This window comes from Phodopus roborovskii, unplaced genomic scaffold (genome assembly GCF_943737965.1).
Source record: "Phodopus roborovskii unplaced genomic scaffold, PHOROB, whole genome shotgun sequence".
Classification (NCBI taxonomy): domain Eukaryota; kingdom Metazoa; phylum Chordata; class Mammalia; order Rodentia; family Cricetidae; genus Phodopus; species Phodopus roborovskii.
Genome location: NW_026126416.1, coordinates 23620309 through 23643461, shown reverse-complemented (window position 1 = coordinate 23643461; position 23153 = coordinate 23620309). Strand labels below are relative to the sequence as shown.

Genomic DNA, 23153 nt, shown 5'->3' with positions numbered 1-23153 from the left:
GACCATGGCTGCTGTGAGAACGCTTTCTCTCTGCAGAGAGGCCTCAGCTCCCATTTCCTCTGCTGCCAGAGTGAACTTTGTAAAATGCAGATTAGAGCACATCCCTCTCCTACTTTGTCTGTCCCTTGCTTCCCATTTCCAGTGGAATTAAAGCCAATGATCTTCATCGAGTTTACAAAAGAACAGTATGTGGCCAGCTCTCTAAGGCCTCTCACGTGAGAGGGGTCTCTGAGCACCCAGCGCCCTGCAGTGCCTCTCTACCCTGCTGATTGGCATCTTCTTCCACCCATTATCCATCTTCACCCTCCACGCCTCTCCTCTACAGCTTCAAAGGGTTCCCAAGGTCACACAGCCTGGCAACAGTGCTGCCTACAAGTTGTAGGGCTGGAATCCTCCATCCTCAGGTCACACTTGAATCCCCTCAGAAATGAGGGATGACATGCTGGAATAATTTCCCAAGGTACCCAGCCACATTGCTACCAGGGCTTTTCTTACCCAAAACAAACAGAATTCATTCAACAACAACCCCTGATATTGTTTTCAGATATGTATGTATGTATATATATATATATATATATGTGTGTGTGTGTGTGTGTGTGTGTGTGTGTATGTATGTAAATATATATGTATCTATCTATATATATATATCACATATGGTATTAAAATCTAATTAATACTATACCTAACTAGTTTATTTAAAAAGTTTACTCTTTACACATGAAAGTCAAAAAGCAAACAGGGACAGATGAGATGGCTCAGAGGATAGGTGGGCTTGCCAGTGAGACTGACAAAACCTGGGTGTGTTCCCCAACACCCACATGGTAGAAGCAGAGGATGATACCCATAGGTTGTCCTCTGACCTCCATCCACATGTACATGGCACATGTGCATGTAGACACACACACACACACACACACACACACACACACAAGTGTGTGCATGTAAAAAATTAAAACCAAACAAAATGTGAAGTTTAGGTTACACAGCTGTCTGAGGTCATTTTGAAATGTTACAAAATTCCACAAACTCTTGTCTAGTTTTGGCACATTAAGAACCTAGCTACTGTTGAGTAGGGGTGGGGGCGCCAAAAAACAAAAACAAAAAGAATCTGGCTACAGAGCTCTGGGACCCAGAAGAAGGGGAGGAAGGATTGTAGGAGCCAGAGTGGTCCACACCAGAACACAGCCCACAGAGTCAACTAAGGGCTCACAGGGGCAGTAGGTACTCTCCGTGTAGGTTGCAGTTGTTTACCTTTGGGATTTTGTGAGAATAGGGCTGTCTCCCACTCTTTTGCCTGCTCTTGGGACCCTTTTCCTCCTACTGGGTTGCCTCATCCAGCCTTGATATGAGGGTCTGTGCCTGGCTTACCAATCTTGTTACATACACCTACTCTTTCCTCAAGGGAAAAAGAGGAGCAGTGGATCTCAGGGAGAGGGCTGGTGGGGGCAAACTGGGAAGAGTGGGGGGAAGGGAGGCTACTGGCAGGATGTATTGTTTGAGAAAAGGATTTTTAAGAAGAAGAAGAAGAAGAAGAAGAAGAAGAAGAGCCTGGCGGTGGTGGCACACCTTTAATCCCAGCACTCAGAAGGCAGAGGCAGATGCATCTCTGTGAGCTCATAGCCAGCCTGGTCTACAAAGAGAGTTCCAGGACAGCCAGGACTACACAGAGAAACCTTGTCTTGGTCAAAGAAGCCTGGCTATATAACACAATAGCTTGAAGCTATGTATTCTTGGGTCATGTGCTGGGTACACAGGCTCACACACATAGACACACTCTCCTCTCCTTCCTGAATCTCCATGCACTTTGTGCAGGGGGAGATTGAGGAAAGAATAGACAATGACTGTGGATAGCCTCTGGAGACACTATGAATTGAATATTTAGGACTCTTCCTCTCTGTAGACTTGCTTTAAAACCCTGAGACAGGCTGAGAGATGTGGCGTATGCCTTTAATCCCAGCACTCAGGGGGCAGAGGAAGGTAGATCTCTGTGTGTTCGAAGCCAGGCTGGTCTACAAAGTAAATTTCAGGACAGAGAAACTCTGTCTCAAAAAACAAAAAGAGAAAAAAGAAGAAGAAAAAACCCTCTGAGACAGAAATCTTTGACAGAATGGAAGTGTGGAATTGCTCTCTCTTCTGAGATCACAAACACAGACTCTTTGGATGTCTTTCCTACAGGGCTACATCAAATATTCTGCTCTCTTCTATGGCTACTACAACAACCAGAGGACCATTGGGTGGCTGAGGTACAGGCTGCCCATGGCATATTTTATGGTGGGGGTCAGCGTGTTTGGCTACAGCTTGATGATTGTCATCAGATCGTAAGTATAGGTGTCTTCCTTATGAGTTTTGGTCTTTCTTCATTCCAACAACTCTCCTCTGATTCTTCTATGTGCATTTACTTTCTTGTGACTATTTTAAAAGGAAACGAATGAGCAGCTTCACAAGTCTAGTAGGTCCCTGTGATACTGACAAAGGTAACTTGAGGGGAAGAGGGTATATTTGGGCTCATAGTTCTAGGGTGCAGTCCATCATGGCAGCAGAGTTCTAGTGGCCAGAGCTTGAGGCACCTGGTCACATTGCCTCCTCTGATAGGAAGCAGAGTGATGATTGCTAGTCACTTGAGCTGTCATGTTCTCAAGCCCAGCCTATTGGAATACTGTCACCAACAGTTGGGTCTTCCCAACTCTATTACCCTAATCTAGAAAACCCCTCACCTACATGTCCACAGGCTTGTGTCCTAGCAGATTCTAGATCTTGTAGCCAATCAGAATCAATGATCACATTAAGCAAATGCAGATCATGAGATATAAGTGATAAAGCCAGATAACATATGAAGCAATGGGAAATGAGCTTTACGAAATGAAACTCCTAAAGGAGAACAGCCGGCTATGTTGAAAGTTTAAAATGGAAAATGTGAGTGGAGAAGGCATATATGCAAAGACCCAAATGCAGTAAACAATTCTAAAATTTCCATCTAGATAGCCCATCCAGTTGCCCAAACTAGCAAAAGGCCACTGTAGCCCAAGAGAACCTGATAAAGTGGCTGGACATTTGCAGCCTATTTCTTCTTTTCTCTGGGACTCAGCCTCCTCAGAAGAAAAAAATAAATAGAAGTGCCAATCCTATTATTTATGAAGAAATAAATAATAAGCCTACACCAAAAGAATTTGTGTGGTTGTGGTGAGTCATAGCATCCACTCTGGCCCCAGCCATACCTACGGTCAAGATTGGGCTTTACACATTGGTGCCTCTCTTTTGTGTGCATAAGGGTATTCCTCGATCACTCACCATCTTATTTTTTGAGACAGCAGCTCTCATTGAACCTAAAATTTACCAGTTAAGCCAGGCTGTCTGGCCAGTGAGCTCTGAGGATCCATCAGTCTCCACCTCCCCAACCCTGGAATTGCAGACTCAGGCCACCACAGCTGGTTTTTACTTGGATGTTAGGGACCTAAACTTGGGTCCTCTTGCCTGTAGCAAGCACTTTATCTCTACCTCTTAATTCATATTATTTGAAGAAACAATTAGGCCAGTCCAATGAATGTGGAATATTTCTGTGATAAACCAAAAATACTTAGGCCTTGTGGAACAGCAAGTCCAAAACAGTCAACACATAAGATAGAGTTAGGGAGGAGCATGAAACCCACACTATCTGATGGTAATCCATGATTAGAATTCTGTGATTCCATCTTTAGTCCCAGCACTCAGGAGGCAGAGGCAGGCAGATCTCTGTGAGCTCGGGGCCAGCCTGGTCTTCAAAGATAGTTCCAGTTCCAGGACAGTCTCCAAACCTACAGAGAATCCCTGTCTTGAAAAACCAAAACAAACAAACAAACAAACAAAAAAACCCAAAGAATTTTGTGATTCCCACCAGGGAGTACAGAGAGGCTGGGTAGGATGAAACAAGTAGCCAACAAGGAAGGTCTGGGTGCTTTCATGCAAGCTTGCTGAGGGATGTATTAACCAGATCATCCAACCAGCATCCTCCAGAGTTACTGAGTTTTTAAAAATAATTATTGTTTTATGTGTATGAGCACTTTTCCTACATGTCTGTATGTGTACGACGTGTGTGCCATGTGGTGCCTAGGGAGGTCAGAAGAGGGTGTCAGATCCCCTGGAACTGTAGTTACAGTTATGAGCTGCCATGTGGGTACTGGGAAGAGATAGAACCTGGGTCCTCTGAAAGAATAACAAGTGCTCTTAACAGTTGAGACATCCCAGCCCAAGTTACTGAGTTTTACATCAGAAAAAATGCATACCTCCAGCCAAGAAAATTAGATGATGCTGGTCGATGATGACACATGCCTTTAATCCCAGCACTTGGGAGACAGAGGCAAGAGGAACTCTGTGAGTCCAAGGCCAACCTGGTCTACAGAGTGAGTTCCAGGACAGCCAGGGAAACACAGAGAAACTCTGTCTTGAAAACAAACAAATAATAGGGGAAGGTGGTGGTGCACGCCTTTAATCCCAGGACTCAGGAAGCAGAGGCAGACAGAGCTCTGAGTTTGAAGTCAGCCTGGTCTACAAAGCTACATAGAAAAACCCTGCCTTGAAAACAAACAAACAAATAAACAAAACAAAACAAAACCAAAAGGAATAAAAAGGAAACAAACAAAAAAGAAAGAAAGGAAAATAAAATTAGACTAATTAGAAAGTCACATTTCTGTTCGTGAGTAGAGCTCCCAAGTTCTCAGACTGTGTATACAACTGAGTCAAACCTCAAGAAGCCAAATGCAAGGACAGAAAACACAGTGAGGCAGGTGTCCTACATCCTGCAGACTCATTATCTAACACACAGTATGAGTGCTTGCAGGAAACTCTGAATTTGGGGAGAGCAGTTCTCTGGCTGTAATCAAAATCATCCCAGCTAATGTCCCTCCCTGGCTTATTCCTTCATTGCATATCATCTTCTCCTTGTGCCCAAGACTGACTTTGGCCAAGGATCCCGGTGGCTGGTGTAGCGTAAAAGAGACAGGTGTGACAACAGTACCATGTGTCCTCCAGGATGGCCAGCAACACTCAAGGGAGCACCAGTGAGGGAGAAAGTGACAACTTCACGTTCAGCTTCAAAATGTTCACCAGCTGGGACTACCTCATTGGTAACTCAGAGACAGCCGACAACAAGTATGTCTCCATCACCACCAGCTTCAAGGTAGTGACCCTAGGGCTTTTCTTCTTTCCCAAGGAAACTCTGGGTCCCCCTGGCCACTGTGAAGCTTTCCTCGGCTGGGTGAGTGGAAATTAGGTCTCCAGATAATCCTTGAGAAGAGCTGTACTAGTAAACACACCTTCTAAAAAGATGCTCACGGCAGGGGCGTGCTAAGAATCTTCCTTATGTGGCAGAGAACCCTGCCTTCCTTTTATTCAGATTTTTTTCTCCCATATATTACATCCCCTGAGATATGAGATGGCACTTTGCTCAAGATTCTATCTACCTTCCTGGCATGAGTTTGAGGCCAGGCTGGGCTATACAGCAAGACTGTATCTCAATCAAGCAAACATGAACCAGACAGTAAATAAGTGAATAGAGGCAGAAACCATAGCACAGCAACACTGTGTGTTATATTGTTCCTCTGTGTCTGTAAAAACAAAAACAAAACAAAAAAAAAACTGCATGCTTTTGAGACAGTGATCTCATCACATACAAGGATGGCCTTGAACTTGTGATCCTCCTGCCTCAACTTTCTTAGTGCTGGGATTGGAGGATTACCCACTCCACTATACCTAGCTTCCACTCCAAGCTCTTGATAGTTCGGTATTTCTCCTGCTTGGTTTGGAGGCTGTCTTTCCCCAGGACTCAGATATTGCTTGTACATTATCGAGGGTTCAGGCAGGAGGCTTACAGCAAGTGGGTTGGGGTTTGCTAGAAAGTTATGATCTGAGGGCCAAAAGGAAATAAACTGGCTCACACATGTTCCTCTCATGGCTCTTTATTCTTCAAAAAATGTTCTTCCCAAAAGTTCTCTCTCAAAAGCTCTTTTTAAGATTTCTCCTTAAAAGTTCTCTCTAATAATTTTCCCTCTATAAGCCCTCTCTTAAGTTCTCTTTCAAAAGTTCTCCTTAAAAATTCTCCTATAGTTCTTTCTAAGAATTCTCTAAAAGCTCCTTCTGAAAATTCTCTCGAGTCCTTCTAGTTTTTATATCCATGGCACATTTAACAAGCCTCTGACATGCGTATCTCTCAGAGCCAGGAAGGTAGATGGAATCTTGGGCAAAGTGTCATCTATATCTCAGGGGAGAGACATGACTTACAACAGTTCTGTTAACTTATTAAAGGGGACTTCTCAGCCCTATATCAAGGGGGAAACTAAGGCTATGTAGTATGAGGTCCTGAGGCTGCAGCTCTTACTGCTGACACTCTAGTGAGAAGGAATTTCCTTTCTTTGGGGCCTTTTTGAGAATACAAAGAACCCAGTATATATTCTATATACAGTCAAATTCGTAGTAACAAATATTCTGAAGTTGATACCTAGAATATTAATTGTTAACTCCTGTAATAAATTATAAATGCTCACAGCAGTAATCCGCTGTGCTTAACTCCCTTTTCATTTCCTTCTGTAACCCAGCCCTCCCTGGGAGGATAAATGATTTTCTGCTCACTGTCAGCAAAGGATTTTGAGCCTCTTACCCACTAAATGGGTTTATCGGGCCTGAGTCCCATTCTTCTGGCAGAGAGTGGATGAGGAACTGAGTCAGTTCCGTCCTCTCCTCTCAGCAAGCAGGCACGGGCAGGGAAGGCTGGGACAGCTGTGACTCTTCATCTAGTCCAGACCAAGGGTCAGGAAAAAAAGCATTGTCTCCTGAAAGCAGAGGAATACACATATATAACTATGGGATTCTCTGCAACCCCGAAGGCCAGCAGAGTAACATCTACTTGAAGCAAGATGTTTATTTTACATATATTTAAGTGAGAAAAAATTTTGAAGAAAATTTTCCTGGTGATAAATAACTCAATCCCATGTGTAAAATAAAGCTTAAAACAGGCCTACATTGAAACTTTGTAAAACACATTTGACAGCTTCCAAGATGGGTTCTATAGACTGACTACATGTGATATCTTAAGAGTCTAGAGGAGGGTCTGGTGTGGTCTTGGTCATACAGAGAACACAAAGGTCACCAGGCTATCAAGCACCTCCATCCCCAGCCTTCTGAGCAGAAAACAGGTTATACATATCTCTCCACCTGAAGAGACAACCCTGTGTATTTAACATTCCTCACTTCCCAAGTGCTTATCTGTGAGCACAAGGATGTCTGTGCCTCCTACACATAGCAGGGCAGATATGAGAATTTTGTGAGTTAACATAATATAACTGCCTGATCAGTTAGCTAAACCTCGGAGTGGACACAGTAACTGCGGATTGGTAGAGAGGGCTCTTCCCAAGCCCTCTGTCCAGGAGATCAAGTTTTCTGTCCCTTCATAGTTTCTGATGCAGAACACAAGCATAGCAAAAAAAAAAAAATCAATTGTATTTTATACTGACAGAAAACAATTAAACTGATTTTAAAGTTCTATTTATAATAATATCTGAAACATACGTGTCTATCAATAAATTAAAATTCCTCTACAAAAAAATATGAGACACCAAACAAACAAACAACAAAACCAGCATTCAATATTAAGAAATCCTAAGAACAGGAACTGGCAAAATACAGCATGGGGACCAAATCCAAACCGACGCATACTTTTATAAATAAACCTTTATGAGACAAAACCATTCACATTTGCTTACATATTGTCTATGGTTACTTTCCTGCATTAATGGCAGTGGTGAGTAGGGAGAGAGACCCATGGACTCCAGGCTAACATTATCTACTATGTGAATTTTACAAGATGTTTGACAGCTCTTGTATTTGAAAGTTCAAGATTAAATTTTTAATCTGGGGGACTGGAGAGATGGCTCAGCAGGTAAGAGCACTGTTTGCTCTTGCAGAGGACCTGGGTTCCATTCCCTGAATCCACATGGTAACTCACAATGGTCTATGCAATTGCCTATGATTCCAGTTCCTGGGGATCTAAATCCTCTTCTGGTCTCCACAGACACCAGGTACACATGTGGACATACGTGCAGGCAAAACACCCAAATACACAAAAAATAAATTAATGTTTAAATTTGAATTTAATTTGTCTGTTGATTTAAAACAATCCTACATTGACACCACTGTGGGCCTTTAGACACACAATGTGAGTAATAGTATTAACCATTCTATCGGTTCACTGTTAGATTAAGAAATAATTCATAGCTGGACGGTGGTAGCAGGGGCAGGTGGATCTCTGTGAATTTGAAGACAGCCTGGTTTACTGAGCAAGTTCCAGGGCAGGCTCCAAAGCTACAGAGAAACCCTGTCTTGAAAAAAAAAAAAATAAAAGAAGGAGGAGGAGAAGAAGGAAAGAAAGAATGAAAAAAAGAAAGGAAGGAAGGAAGAAAGAAAGGAAGGAAGAAAGAATTCCTGAGGTTCATGAGTGGTGGTGCATGCCTTTAATCCCAGCACTGGAGGCAGAGGCAGGTGGATCTCTGAGATAGCCAGGGATACACAGAGAAACTCTATCTCAAAAAACGAGCAAACAAGCAAACAGAATAAGAAGAAAGAAAAGAAAGAATGCATGGAAAATATCTAGTGCCATGTCTAGTACATAGTAAATCTCAGCTTTCATTATTACAAAATACCCAAACCCAAGGTAACAGTAACAGTAAAATATATATTTATATAGAAAATACCTACAACTCTCTACAGGGTCTCACATCACCTCCTCTGTATCATTTATTGAAATATAGAAAAGCATTCTCAGGAATTCAGAGCCATGGGTGGCTGGGTTCATGGCCTAACGTTCTTCACATCTCGTTGTCACACGCTAAGGAATCTATAGTGGATGAACAAGAGAGTAACAAAGAGGAAAATATCCACCTGACAAGATTTCTCCGTGTCCTGGCCAACTTTCTCATTCTCTGCTGTCTCTGTGGAAGTGGGTACCTCATTTACTTTGTGGTGAAGCGGTCACAGGAATTCTCCAAAATGCAGAATGTCAGCTGGTATGAAAGAAATGAGGTAAGATGGGCATCTCCAACAAGATCAAGATGTGTGTGTGTGGGGGGGGGGTGTTTGGATCACTGCGCTGTCCCTCAGGGTAAATCCGATGGGTCGGGAGAGCCTAAAAATCGGAATCACAGGTCTTGCTTTAAAAGGCGAAATTAAATCGGGCATGTTTAATTCCAGAACTCAGGAGGCAGAGACATGAGAATCTCTGAACATGTGAGGACAGCCTAGTTTACACAATGAGTTCCAGGACAGCCAAGCTGCACAGTAAGACCCTGCCTCAAGCAAGTCACTATTGTAGGGTGGAGAAATGACTCAGTGATTATTAGCAGTCTTGAAGAAGACCCATGTTTCGATCCCAGCACCCTCATGGTGGCTCACAACCATCTGTAGCTCCAGTTTAGGGGACCTGGCACCCTCTTCTGGCTTCTGCAGGCACAAGGCATGCACGGATACACATACAAACATACAGGCAAACATTCAAATAAATATATCTTAAAAAGTAATTACTCTTTAAAGGCTGATGATACTCTAATTTTCTTTTCCTTATAAATCAGTTGTTCCTATTGCTGGGAGAGTTGTTTAGAGTTTAGTAACTTCACTCGAATATATCATGGTGTTTGTTATTCTGAGTGATATTCTCAGCTAGATAGTATATACATTCTGAATTTTTTTACTTACTATATTTTGTTTTATATTTAAAGAGTGACTTATTGAATTGTGGTTTTTAAAAATTGTTTTGTAGCCTTTTTTTTTTTTTTTGAGTCTTTGGCTACCTAAAATTTTTGTTTTCCTAAAATTTTTAACTTCTTCATTCATTTACCTGATTTCAAAACTCCCCTCCTTTTCATTTTTTCAGGTGGAGATTGTGATGTCTCTGCTCGGGATGTTTTGTCCCCCTCTGTTTGAAACCATCGCTGCCCTGGAGAATTACCACCCACGCACTGGGCTGAAGTGGCAGCTGGGACGCATCTTTGCACTTTTCCTGGGAAACCTCTACACCTTTCTCTTGGCCCTCATGGATGATGTCCACCTTAAGGTAAAGCCCACGTTCCACTGTGCCTGCTGTCCACTGCATAATAACTTTACTGTATAACATTTCTATTAAATGTTGGAAGTTTAGGAAGGAATATTTAAAGGAGACTTCTCTAGAATCCATAATCCAAAGGCCACAGTTGCAAAGAGTTGCTCCAGTTCTTGTCTGCTTTTTTCTTAGGTTGTTTTTTTTGTTTGTTTGTTTGTTTTGTTTTGTTTTTTGTTTGTTTTCCACATCATGTCTCTATCATTTAGCAGTCTTAATATTTTATTATATTTGTTTATTTATTTATTTATTTAGGTTTTTCGAGACAGAGTTTCTCTATTGTTTTGGAGCCTGTCCTGGAACTTGCTCTGTAGGCCAGGCTGGCCTCAAACTCACAGAGATCCACCTGCCTCTGCCTCCCGGGTGCTGGGATTAAAGGCGCGCGCCACCCAGCTAGTCTTAATATTTTATATGCAGGTTTTTCCATGTTGCTTCACCACTGTCATAGCTCCTCAATAACCAAGTAATTCTCCCCCTATGTGATCTGTCTTGGTTGGCCAAACTGCTCATTAATGCTTGTCAGACATGTATGGAACATGCATATTAAGCTCTTGGGTACAGCAGGGAACTAGACACAGTCCTGTTCCAAACGGTTTCATGCTCAGGGTCAGGAGTCAGGCTCCTTCAATACAATATGCTGTGAAATATGTTTCAGTGTGATAAGTCCAAGGCAGTGTGTCAGAGCATAGGAGGGGTTCAAATCCTCGGCTTGGGGAGTCTCCGCAGACGCTGGAAAAAGCAGAGGGACAGCTGGTGCCAACCGGAACCTGCAGGGTGACAGAGAATGGAAAAAGAATGGAGTCAGTCCCCCTCGCTCCTCCACCTCATTTCCACTCTGCAGTAACCTTTTCCTGAGATAGCAGAACTTCTTGGAAGGTTCTAACAGTGCAAGTGACGGGCACTGCTCCTTCTACCCTCTCTGGCTCCCCTCATTCCCCGAGAAACTGCCCCTACCCTCCTGAGCCTCATGTTCAACTCTGGAGTATGCTTACTTTCTCTGAGACTAGTTGACTAGTTCCAGATGTCGCTGCCTTGAGGGGCCCTCCATGCTCTCTGTTATCTGGCGTGGGGCTCCTTGGTTACCAGAGAAAATTTCCCACAGCTCAAACCTCTTTGTTTTCTAATTGGCCCTCCCTATTGTTTAACTAGACTATGAACTTCCTGAGAGCAAACTCTTTTGGTCACTCTGGTGTCACCAGATCCAAGGGCTTCAGCCCTTTGTACCCTCTATTGGTGAACTGAAAACCTGAGAAGTTCATTTTGAAAAGATTGTCCAGTGATAAGGCTGGAGCCAAACGGCAGGATTGGAGCTGGTTTTACTTGTTCCCATGGAAACAACTGAACTACCCATGGCTCCTTCCAACTTCCTATCACCATTTTCTCTTCCAGCTTTCTAATGAGGAAAAAATCAAGAACATCACTCATTGGACCCTATTTAACTACTACAACTCCTCAGGTGTGAATGAAAGCGTGCCCCGGCCACCACTACACCCTGCGGATGTGCCCAGGGGTTCTTGCTGGGAGACAGCTGTGGGCATTGTGAGTAGTTACGCTCTCTGAAAAGTGACTCTTGTTCTCAGTTCTTTGTTGTCCTTCTTTGAGCTTTCCATTATGGAAACAATCACGAAAACTCAAATGTCCATCAAGCAGGCATTGTTTTTAGTGATTTTTAAAGTCTAATTATTGATATATTTCACATCCCAGCTATAGTTCCCCTCCTTTCTCTCCTCCAGGTGCCTCCCCGACCCCCACCTTCCCTCTACTCACAGATTGGTCCCTAGCCCAATTGTCATCAGAGAGGCTTCATCCAGCAACTGATGGAAACAGATGCAGGCCAAACATTAGTCGATACTCGGGGAACCCTGCAGAAGAAGGAGAGGGAGGATTGTAGGAGCCAATGGGGTCAAGCAGGCATTTCTTAACCTTGGAAGATCCAGGATGAATAGAGCAGACCCTGTACATCCTGGAACTTCATATCTACCTGCCTTTAAAGTTGTGATGAGGTTGTTGTGTGGTAAGATTTTTCCTGTGGAGATGTAACACACACACATCTACTCACCCCAAATTACAGACACCACCAAAGTTCAATCAACGAGTTTTTTGAGGGTTACTTGCAGGAAATGTGAGTGGGGGAGCTGCATCACTGAAGCCCATACTGCTGTGACTGATAGCTCACAGAAGCTGGGAACCTGAGCACACTGCATAGCCTGCAAGCAGCTCAACAAGTTGAAAGGTATCCTTCCAGGTGCCTTAGCTGGACTAAGCCCCCCCACCCCCGCTCAGCAGCTGAGAGTCTTGTCTGAGAGTCTCCTTGCAGCTCAGCCCCTTTGAGAGTGATTCTCAGCAGTCTTTATTACTGCTGGAGGGAGGAGCCTAGTGAATCTGCTCAGTTTCAGGGACTTCCTGAGGGATATTTTGAGTTGTTTACCTTCCTGTTTAAGGAGCTTCCCTGTAGGATGGACTGTTTTAATCTCCTAGGAAACTGCTATGTAACAGAGTTCTGGCAAACCTTTCCAATTTAAAAAAAAAATCAGTTATGTATACCCTGTGTACCTGGAGGAAGCTATGTTCTTTTATTCTTCTATGTGATTCTTTGGTTTATCTCCTCATTGTGTATTTTTTTTTTAGATTTATTTATTTAATTATATGAGTACTCTATCTGTGTGTATGCCTGTATGCCAGAAGAGGGCATTTGGTCCCAATATAGACGGTTGTGAGTCACCATGTGGGTGCTGAGTTTGAACTCAGGATCTCTGGAAGAGCAGAGCCATCTCTCCAGCCCTCTGGTTCATCTTCTCTGTATACCAAGAAAAAAAATCTGATTAGTAAGAAATTGCCGTGAGTAACTGATGATCACATTAAGTCCTAATGGGGGCAACCAGGATGTCAGAGCAGATGGGGGAAGCAAAGAGTGAGCCTTCAGCTCTAGCAATGGTATGAAGCACTGCTCATTGCTAATAACCCAGGCAATTTGCATGTATGACTAACAGGCTTCCCAATAACTCATCAAGCATGATATTCCTGACTCCTAGAGGCTTGGATATTATTCCACAGTTATTTAAATAACTAGAGATTTGGGGGCTGGAGAGATGGCTCAGAGGTTAAGAGCACTGGTTGCTCTTCCAAAGGTCCTGAGTTCAATTCCCAGCAACCACATGGTGGCTCACAACCACCTGTAATGAGATCTGGTGTCCTCTTCTAGCCTGCTGGGACACACACAGACAGAACACTGTATACATAATAAATAAATAAATATTTAAAAAAATAACTAGAGATTTATAGAGCCAAGACTTGATTAAGCTTTCTCTAAAGCCTGAAGTACTTCTGTTCTACCACTCTGCCAGGAAGAACCAGGCCACACTGACAGTCAGGTGAGTGGGAGAGAGTGTTGTATGGCTATGATCATTTGAGAGAGGTGGCCAAGTTCACGTCTAGCCGCTCCTATTTTCCCATGTTCCTCCTTGCAGGAGTTTATGAGGCTGACGGTGTCTGACATGCTGGTAACGTACCTCACCATCTTGGTGGGGGATTTCCTCCGTGCTTGTTTTGTCCGGTTCATGAACCACTGCTGGTGCTGGGACCTCGAGGCTGGCTTTGTAAGCTGTTTTTTCATGTATTCTGCAGTAAGCTCTGGTCACCACCCTCCCTGACATCTGTACTCGCTGCACTCCTGTTCATTCCACTTGCGTGTTCCGTGAGGCAGTGTGCTTAGTCATGATTACTAAGTGTCTTCTTTGCATTCACAGAAGCAACTCCACCTTTTCCCACTGTGGTCTTCATCTAGGAACAGCAGCATGGGGGCTGAGGAGATAGCTCAGTGGTTAAGAGCCAGAGGACCTGGGTTCCATTCACAGCACCCACTTGGCAGCTCACACGGTTCTGTAACTCCAGTTCCAGGGGATCTGACACCCTCTTCTGGCCTCCATGGGCATCAGCACTTGTATGGTATACAGACAAACATACAGGCAAAACACAATACACACAAAACACCAAAATAAAAAGGGGTTAAATTTTTTTTTAATGGAAGCATTCAGCTTTGGGAGAAGGTGATCACATCCTTCAATGCCAAGCAGATACACTGATGAAGACATATCTAAATGACCTTTCATGAGAAAGGCTGAAACCTTAGGATAGATAAACATTTTAGAAATCCCAGAACACCCAAGAACCTGATGCCCTTTCTCTATCTTCTAGTTATGCTTTGAGAAGCCTCTTTGACTCATAACACCTCCCACTGAGAGACCAGCTTCCCCACCTACTTGGTAAAATGCTCGTCACAAGCATATGCCATTTTCTCACCACATGACTTTCTATGAATTGCCAGGACCTCGGGCCCACTCGCTAGCAGTGCATCTCTCTTCCACAGCGCCTCTTTGCTCTACTCATCAGTTGTGTTGGGAAAGGAAGGTCTCTTAATCGAGCTTCTGACAAAAGACTCCTTATCTTGGTTACCCACGTAGCTCTCACCCCGGCCTGCGGTGTGGTGCCTGACACTAAGGGTCACAGGTCTCTGGCATACATTGTAAGGAAGCCTATTGGACCCCTCCTCAGCACCAACTAAACCTGTGCCCGGGCCTGAGAACAATGACGGAAGGATGCTGTGCTCAAAAATAATGGCATCTTTGATAGGAGGACACAGTGTTGCTGTCTGTCTTCAAAGTAATTTCTAAATTCTATAAGATTGCAAAGTTCTAAAATCTGCTCAGAAGTAAGTGTATGAGACATATAGGAAAACTCTTTAGAAAGAATAAAGGGGCTATACTTACCACTCTATTAAAGTGTATTAAGAAGTTAGGCTTGGCAGTTGGAGATATGGTTCAGTGGGTGAAAGCATTTGTTGCACAAGCATAAGGACCTGAGTTCAGACTCCAGCAGCCATGTAGGAAACCACACAGGGCCATGTGCACACCTGTAATCCCAACACTGTGATCACTGGGGCTTGCTGGCTGCCAGTCTAGCTACAGGCTTGGCGAAAGCCATTGTCTCAAAGGAGTGAAGCAGATAAATACGCTTACACACAGATGCACATATGCAAACACACACACACACACACACACGCACGCACGCACGCACGCACTCACTAGGACCAGGAGTGTGGAACCAGCCTGGCTTACATAGTGAGGCTCTGTTCCAAAAAGTATGATGGCTCTGTAATAAGTAAATGGGAACTGGAATAAACAGGCTTGCCCATAGAGCAGAACACAAAGCCCAGACACTGATATTAGCCCGGGGACAACTTTATAATAAAGAAGCAGTTTCAAGTCAGTAAGGAAGAGAAGCAATCCGAGCTGTAGTGGCTAGAGAGTTGGCTCACTGGTTAAGAGTACAGGCTGCTCTTCCAGAGGACCTGGATTCACTTGCCAGAACCCACATGGTAACTCACAATTATCTGTAACTCTAGTCCCTCTGAGGGTACCAGGCACACATGTGGTGTACAAACATACATACAGGGAATGTAAATAAACAGATAAAGAAATAATTTTTAAAGGTTTATTTATTATGTATGCAGTATGCCTGCAGGCCAGAAGAGGGCACCAGATCTCATTATAGACTGTTTTGAGCCACCATGTGGTTGCTGGGAATTGAACTCAGGACCTCTGAGTTTGTCTGGACTACAGAGTGAGTTCTAGAACACAGCTAAGGCTACACAGAGAAACCCTGTCTTGAAAAACAAAACCAAAGCGAAACAAAGAAAACCATTTTTAAAAATGAGCTGTGGATAGGGAGTGGACCGTATCATCCTCCCTTATTTCACCTACGTAAGTTAATTACAGGTGAATCAAAGTTTTCAGGGTTTTCTTTGTTTTGCTTTGAGACAGGTCTTGCTATATCTCTGGCTATAGTCCAGGATATCCCCAAATTTACAGCAATCCTCCTGCCTCAGCCTCCATAGCGCTGGGATTACGGGCATGTACCACAAGGCCAAGCGTGAATATAGAAACATAAATACAAACTTTCTTTTAAAAGGCACATATACATTTACAATCTTGGAAGTGAGAAATAATTTTTTGGGGCAGGAAACAAAAACCAGTAGATAAGGGTTTTTTTTTTTTTTTTTTGGTTGTTGTTGTTTTGTTTTGTTTTTCGTTGTTGTTGTTGTTTGGTTGGTTGGTTTTGTTTTTATTTTTTAATTTGGGGCTTTTGTTGTTTTTGTTTTTTAAGGTTTATTCATTGATTGATTGTATGTATGTGTATATGCACCTGTGTATGTGCACCAATTGCTTGCAATTCCCCCAGAGACCACAGTGTTATGACAAAGCCCGGGGGGAACCTTGGAAGATTCCATGGCAGGTGAGGGTGACTGAAGAGGGGGACAAACACGCCAGGCAGATAGAGTTTAGTGGGAAGTTTTATTAGAAAGGGAAAGGGGGGAAGGAAAAAGAAAAGAGGTAAAGAAACAGAGACAGAGAGAGGACAGAAGAAAAGGAGGCAGGAAAAGTCCTGTCAGCTCCAGAGGAACAGCAGGAAAGAGATCGTCAGTAGGAGGGGTCTGTCTTTTAAAGGCGTCCTTTGCACCCGCATGCAGACTACATGGTCATGGGACCCCAGGCTGATCAGGGTACTGCCTGCATGCCTTCTGACAGGTGACAGGGGTAGGCCAGCGTAATGCCTGAATCCTTACACAGAGGATGTTAGACCCCTCCTAGAACTGCAATTACATGCGCTTGTGAGGCCCCTAAAGCAGGTGCCGGGAACTGAACATGGGTCCTCTGCAAGAGCAGTAAGTGTTCTTTGCTGCTGTGCCATTTGTAATATTAGTTAAATTTTGAGTTCTTAAAGTCCGTCTCTCACATATTTAACTCCTGTGTCTTTGCTCCATGCTTCACTGCCCACCCTCTCCCTCCTGTCCTCTCTCTCATCTCACATCGTGAGGACTCAGCATTCACGAGCTCTGTGTCCTTTCAGACTCCTGTCGAGAACCCAAACTACGAAATAATCAACCCCAAATCTGCACTAAGTTGTGCTCTTTTTGCAAACTATTGTCAGACTGGAGGACAGGGAATTGTCCCTGGGAGGACAGGGAATGAGTCTTCCGTGCTTTTTTTAAAGCCAGTTTCTCTTGTTGAGTCTCAATTCATGATCTGCATTTCACTAATTTCATTTGCGTTCTCCCTTGATTATAATCGGAAGTAAATTTCTGATTAAAACATTGATGAAGTGCTTTCTTAAGAGCTAAAGTCCTCTCCAAATCACAGGGTCAGGCTATCGCTTGAAGAGGTAGATACAATTATAATTTGGTGTTGTTGTTGAAAAGCTTTGGTTTTAATAACTTAAAAATTTTGGGGACTAATGAGTCCTGTTGATTTTGCAGAGGACCCACGCAGCAGCTAACAGTGTCTGTAATATTAGTTCCAGAAGATTTGATGCCCTCTTCTGGCTTCCAGAGGCACTACAAATACGTGTTGCACAGACAAGAGGCTCAAACAAAACACCCATACACATAAAATGCAGATCAATTAATTTAAAACTTCAAAACTTTTCTTTGAAATTTGAAAACAAGGATGGAGAGATAGCCCAGTACTTGCCTAGTATGCCAGGCACCCTAGGGTCAATCCCCAGCACCACATAAACCAAGTATGGCAGCTCACACCTGTGATCCCAGCATTTGGGAGGTGTAGGCAAGAGAACCAGAAGTTCTAGGTATGTAACAAGAACATAGCCTGAGCTACATGAACCCTATCTCAAAATACATACATGAATACGTACATACATAACATGCATACATGTATGCATACATACATACATACACACACATCAAGAGCCTATTAAAGGAACAATCCTACTATCAAATATGATACTTTAATCTTGGAGCTCAAGAATTTAAGGCATAAAGATTATCATAAAATTGAAGCCAGCCTGAGCTATACAGAGACTGTCAAAAATGAACAAAACAACAGAAACCAGAATCCTGAACCCAAGGCAGGCGTTTCAGGGTGAGATGTCTTGACCTGGATAGGATATAGCTGGGATCACCTAGCGTCTGCTTGTTCACTAGCTCCTCTCTCCCTCTTCCCCTTCCTCTCCCTCTAGCCCTCATATGCTGAGTTCGATATTAGTGGAAACGTGCTGGGTTTGATCTTCAACCAAGGAATGATCTGGTGAGTTCCTATTTCACCTGAGGAGTATGTAATTTGGGGAGTCAAAAACTAGACCCTCCAACATTGTCTGCCAATGAGCTAGGGTGCAGCAAATCACCTCAGCAGGGTTTCTGATAAGAGAACAGGAAAGGGTGGGAAGCAGGACGGCGTATAGCTAACCAGTGTGCTACAGAGAGAGTAGAAATGGGGAGAGAAGGGAGAAGGAAGAAAGGAAGAGTGGTGAATGTCGGAAGGAACTTCCTCAGAGGTTACCTGATGTCAGCCTAAGACTTTGTAGATGCAAAGGACTGTCTACATATCACTGTCTGCCAGTGGGGCTGCTCATGGAGTCCAGAGACTAGTCTGCTGATGCCTGCTAGGAAAGCAGTAGTAAATCCTGACCAGGGTCCCAGCCAGTAGTGATCAGAGTTATCTCCCTCTCTTGGGGACTGGATGGCTCTGGCCAGATGACAAATACCTTGATTAAATGGAAGGCCTCTGCCTTTGGATTCTTCAGGAAAGTGCCTTGACTGCATGCCCCTAATCCACCCACCACATTACCTTCTACGAGCCTTCCCTTACTACCTGCTACCAGATCAACCAGATATCCCGTTTCTGACCTTTCAGGATGGGCTCCTTCTATGCTCCAGGACTGGTAGGCATCAATGTCCTGCGCCTATTGACCTCCATGTACTTCCAGTGCTGGGCAGTGATGAGCAGCAACGTGCCCCACGAGCGTGTGTTTAAAGCCTCCCGATCCAACAACTTCTACATGGGCCTGCTGCTGCTGGTGCTCTTCCTCAGCCTCCTGCCAGTGGCCTACACCGTCATGTCCCTCCCACCCTCGTTTGACTGTGGCCCCTTCAGGTGCACTCTTTGTTGCTGGGGAGAGTTTTCCTCCTGAGGCAGTCTGCCCACAGGTCCTGGCTCAGAATTCCAGTTCTGGTTTCATGCCAGCCTGTGAGAGGCTATGGAAGTTTGGGCAAACCAGCGGAACTATTCAGCAAGTTTTCTGTAAGGATGGAGACGCCCCATGGGGTAGCAGGAAGCTACTTGTGGCTACTGGGTGAAGAGCAGAGAAACTTAATTTCTCTTTTTTTTCATTGTAATTAATTTGATTTTAATAACAAGTGGTTATCATGTAAATGATACAAGTATAACCTTTTAACAGTAGATAATCTACCACCTGTGGTTATCTTAACACAGGATGAGTGATGGCAGGTATTCTAACCTCCATCCAGGTGTGAAGCAGGTATAGTTGGTCTTGACTGAGACTACTCTACAGCACACTGATAGGACCAAAGGTTGATTATAAGTAAGGGTTCTTGGGCACCTGGATATAGTTATATAAGGAGGTAGAGTGAACAATAATGTATAGCTCCTGTTGTCTTTATAAATATGTGACCCACTGAAAACAAATGCCCTCTAGTCTCTGCAAAAAAAAAAAAAAAATAGTTCTGGGATTAAGGGTGTTTGGCACACAGCCTTTTACCAAGTGTCTTCTCACTTAGAAATTCTCTGTGGCCTCCTGGAGAATCTTACAAAAAGTTTACATGGAGAAACTAGTGTTCCCATCCTTGCTGAATACCTATCCATACAAGAATTGGAGTAAGGCAAGTGAGGGGGCCATGCATAGCCTTGCATGATCCCAAAAGAAAGAATCTCGTCCAGCTGTGCTCTCATCCAGCTGTGTTCTCACTCACTCCAGAGCCAGCCTGACATGCCAGTGTGGAGTGTGCTGTGGGGGAAGCTGGTGTCTCCTTTTCAGTAAAGAGGCTGGAGTTGGTGGAACCTAGAGGAGGTATTCAATGGAGTGTGCTATCAGAGCACAGTCTGGTCACACAGGAGTCTGCACAGAAGAGGAGAGGTAGCAGTCAGGGTGGAAGGCTGCAGGAGACTAGAGATGCCAGAGTTGGGGGACAGCCATGTCAAAGAAGACTCAGTCGGCTTCTTCCTAAGCAAGTCTGGTTGCGGGCACTGCTACCACTTCCTCAGACCGCCCACCTGTACCCAGGAAAGATGGTTCCTTAGCCTATGGCATTGATGATTGTATTCTTGCCTCATCTGCTTTCCTGGGTGATCATAGGAAAAGACACATAACCTGAAACTCAAGGAAGAAACATGGTTACAACCTCCACAAAGCTGAGCTGACAAAGGCCAGCTTCTCAATGGAGCCTTTGCTAGAGTTCGCAACTGAAATGCACACACACACACACACACACACACACACACACACCACACCTGTTTCTGTTTACCTTCTTTTTACCCTTAAACAAATAATGTATGCCCTTGCTGGACATGGTAGCCACTGGCTATAACCAATCTCTCAGAAGACTAAGACAGGAGAAGCATGAGTTTGAATCATAGCCTACTTCAAAAACAAACAGCCCAAACGTACCGAGCCTTTTCTTTGTTTATTTTGTTTATTACATTCTCCCATGGAACAGAAAATAGTAGTTTCTTCCTTTTTCACTGCATTGTATCCAGTGTCTGGAAGGAAACAAGTGCCTTATGGTTGATGTTCCAAGTAGACTGCTACCTTACAGACATTCAGTTGCACAGAGAAGAAGTTAGTTAGGGTTCAGACCACACTAAATGCTTACAGGGGCCTGACAGGCAACATAAATGATTGAGATGATTAGTATCTCATAGCACATAATCACAAATGGAAATTGGTGAGCTATGTCCTTTGGAACAAATACAAAATACCATCTAGTTTTGTAAATAAAGTTTTATTGAAACACAGCTACATCAATGTGCTTACATACTCTCCATGGGTACTTCTTCATCACAGTAGTAGGACTGAGTAGTTGAAGTGGAAAGCATCCTACTACCTACACAGCTAATGGAATCAATTAGGTCTGTGCAAAAAAAAAAAAAATCACCTGGTTTAGAGAGCAAATTCTCTCTAAGAGCAAATTCTCTCCCTGAGCAGCTGGACAGCTTTGAGCTCTGCACGAGTTTGTTTCCCAAAAGAGAGAAAGTTTAGCTACTAGGGCTGTTTTGAGAATCTAATATGTTGTTATTTGTGAAGTAATTAGAGGACCGTGTTGGTCTTTAGTATGGATATCTGTGAACCTGTTGCTCTGTCCAAGTTGAGGATGGTTAGTGCTCACCTCAACCAGCTGTCACTACGAAGAACATGGACCCATTATTATAGGCTTTTCAGATCCTCATAAAAATCTGAACATTTGCTTGAAATCATCTACCACTTTTATTTAAAAATTCATTCAAATTTTTAAACCAAAAAAAAAATTCTGTATCAACCCATAGAATGGGTGGACATGGATTACACCTTGGCCAGCATTTGATCTGCTCCCCCCCAAAGCAGCCTGTAGCTGATCAGTGTGCATATATCTAGGCATGTAAGTCAGGGACACAGTACGGGGGAAGTTAGGAATGTTTGACTATGGGCTCAGGCTTTCCCTATGGTCAGAAAACCAAGACTTCAGATATCTGCTGCAGATGTAGATCAATGTACGTTATTCAGGATTCTGAAGCATACTGCTCAGTTTTATATTAATAACAACATGGTGCATTCATGCATGTCTCAGTTTCTTCATTCATCCTTGAGAGTAGAGAAAAAACAATCCTATAGCACATGGAATCTGAGAAAGGACCTCAGTGTCTGTCACAAGAGAGAAGAGCTGCCCATGGGTCCCTAAGTCATTTGTCTGTGTTTATAGCTCAGGTCGTGTGTGTGTGTGTGTGTGTGTGTGTGTGTGTGTGTGTGTGTGTGTGTGTGTGTGTGTTCTTCTTGTAAGGGAGACAGGACAACTTTGATTTACTTTTTCTTCTCTCTCTGGATTTGTTGAAATTGCACCAGCAGCCTTTGCAATTGGCTAAAAGGAGAAAGACAAAAAGGAAGAAAGGTGCCAAGGACCTCGATAACCTCCAGATACCCATGTACTTGCCAGTAAAGGCAGAGGTAGTGATGTGACGGAGGTAGCCAAGGTATTCCGAAAGCTTAGTCTGCGACAGTCACTGAATGAGGAACTTATTTATGCTTATAGCACCACCATCAGGCGGAAGGCACTATGTATACTAAGCATTGGTTAACTTTGCCTGTAAAGTACCTGATCGTGTATATTTTAAACTTTGCAAGTTACTAAGGTTTGAGTATGATCAGTTGCCTCTGAAACTAATGTTGAAATCTGTCTGCCATTATGCCAATTTTAGGAAGCCTAGACTTTATAAGGTGATTGATCAATTAAATTGTAGTAGTGCCGTTCTCTCATGGAACTGGTCTAACAATCACGGTTTGAGTGCGTTCTCATTCGTAGCACTGGGTTAGTTAATGTAAGAGTAAGTTGTTATAGAGCAAACCTGTCCCTGTTTGCCTCTTTTTCACACATCCGCTCACACCTTACTTTCTACCATGAATGACAGCAGCCAAAGATGTTAGTTCGGAAGCGGGAAACTCCATCAAGTAAGAACAGAGGGCAGAGTAACTATGAAAGCAGAGAAAGTTTTGAAAAATCCATTATGTTGGCTTTTAAGATGAAAAAGGGAACTCCTCTGTGGCCTCTCTCAGAGGGCTGTGGCCCTGCCAACAGCTTAGGTTAACCCAGTGAAACCTTTTCAAACTTCCGGCCTCCAGAGCTGTAACTCAGTCCATATATCTTACGTTAATCCATCAGTGTACTAATTGTCATAGCGGCGGCTACCACACTAACACTTCAGAGACAAAATAATTCACGTTCACTTTGACTTAAAACTATAATGTTTGAAGTTCTCTCTCTCTCTCTCTCTCTTTTTTTTTTTTTTTTTTTTTTTTTTTTTTTTTTTTTTTTACTATTTTTACATGATAGGCATGTTCCAATAATAAATAAATAAATCAAATAGCATGGCATGGTGATGTGCATGGCACCTGAAATGTTGTATAACTAACTAAAATGTTGTAGGGTTGGGGTGTTTTGTTTGTTTGGTTGGTTTGGTTTTTTGGTTTATTTATTTATTGT

The 23153-nt window shown here is 43.4% G+C and overlaps 1 protein-coding gene across 1 annotated transcript in view; it reads left to right on the top strand.

Moving 5' to 3' along the window:
- Tmc2 (transmembrane channel like 2) overlaps nt 1-23153 on the top strand; it is a 53102-nt gene that overhangs the window by 19789 nt on the left and 10160 nt on the right. The window contains exons 8-15 of the mRNA XM_051183154.1: nt 2176-2318; nt 5005-5152; nt 8857-9045; nt 9893-10072; nt 11504-11653; nt 13582-13710; nt 18146-18213; nt 18820-19059. Of these exons, the coding sequence (XP_051039111.1) occupies nt 2176-2318; nt 5005-5152; nt 8857-9045; nt 9893-10072; nt 11504-11653; nt 13582-13710; nt 18146-18213; nt 18820-19059 (1247 nt within the window). The remainder of the gene's footprint in view (nt 1-2175; nt 2319-5004; nt 5153-8856; nt 9046-9892; nt 10073-11503; nt 11654-13581; nt 13711-18145; nt 18214-18819; nt 19060-23153) is intronic.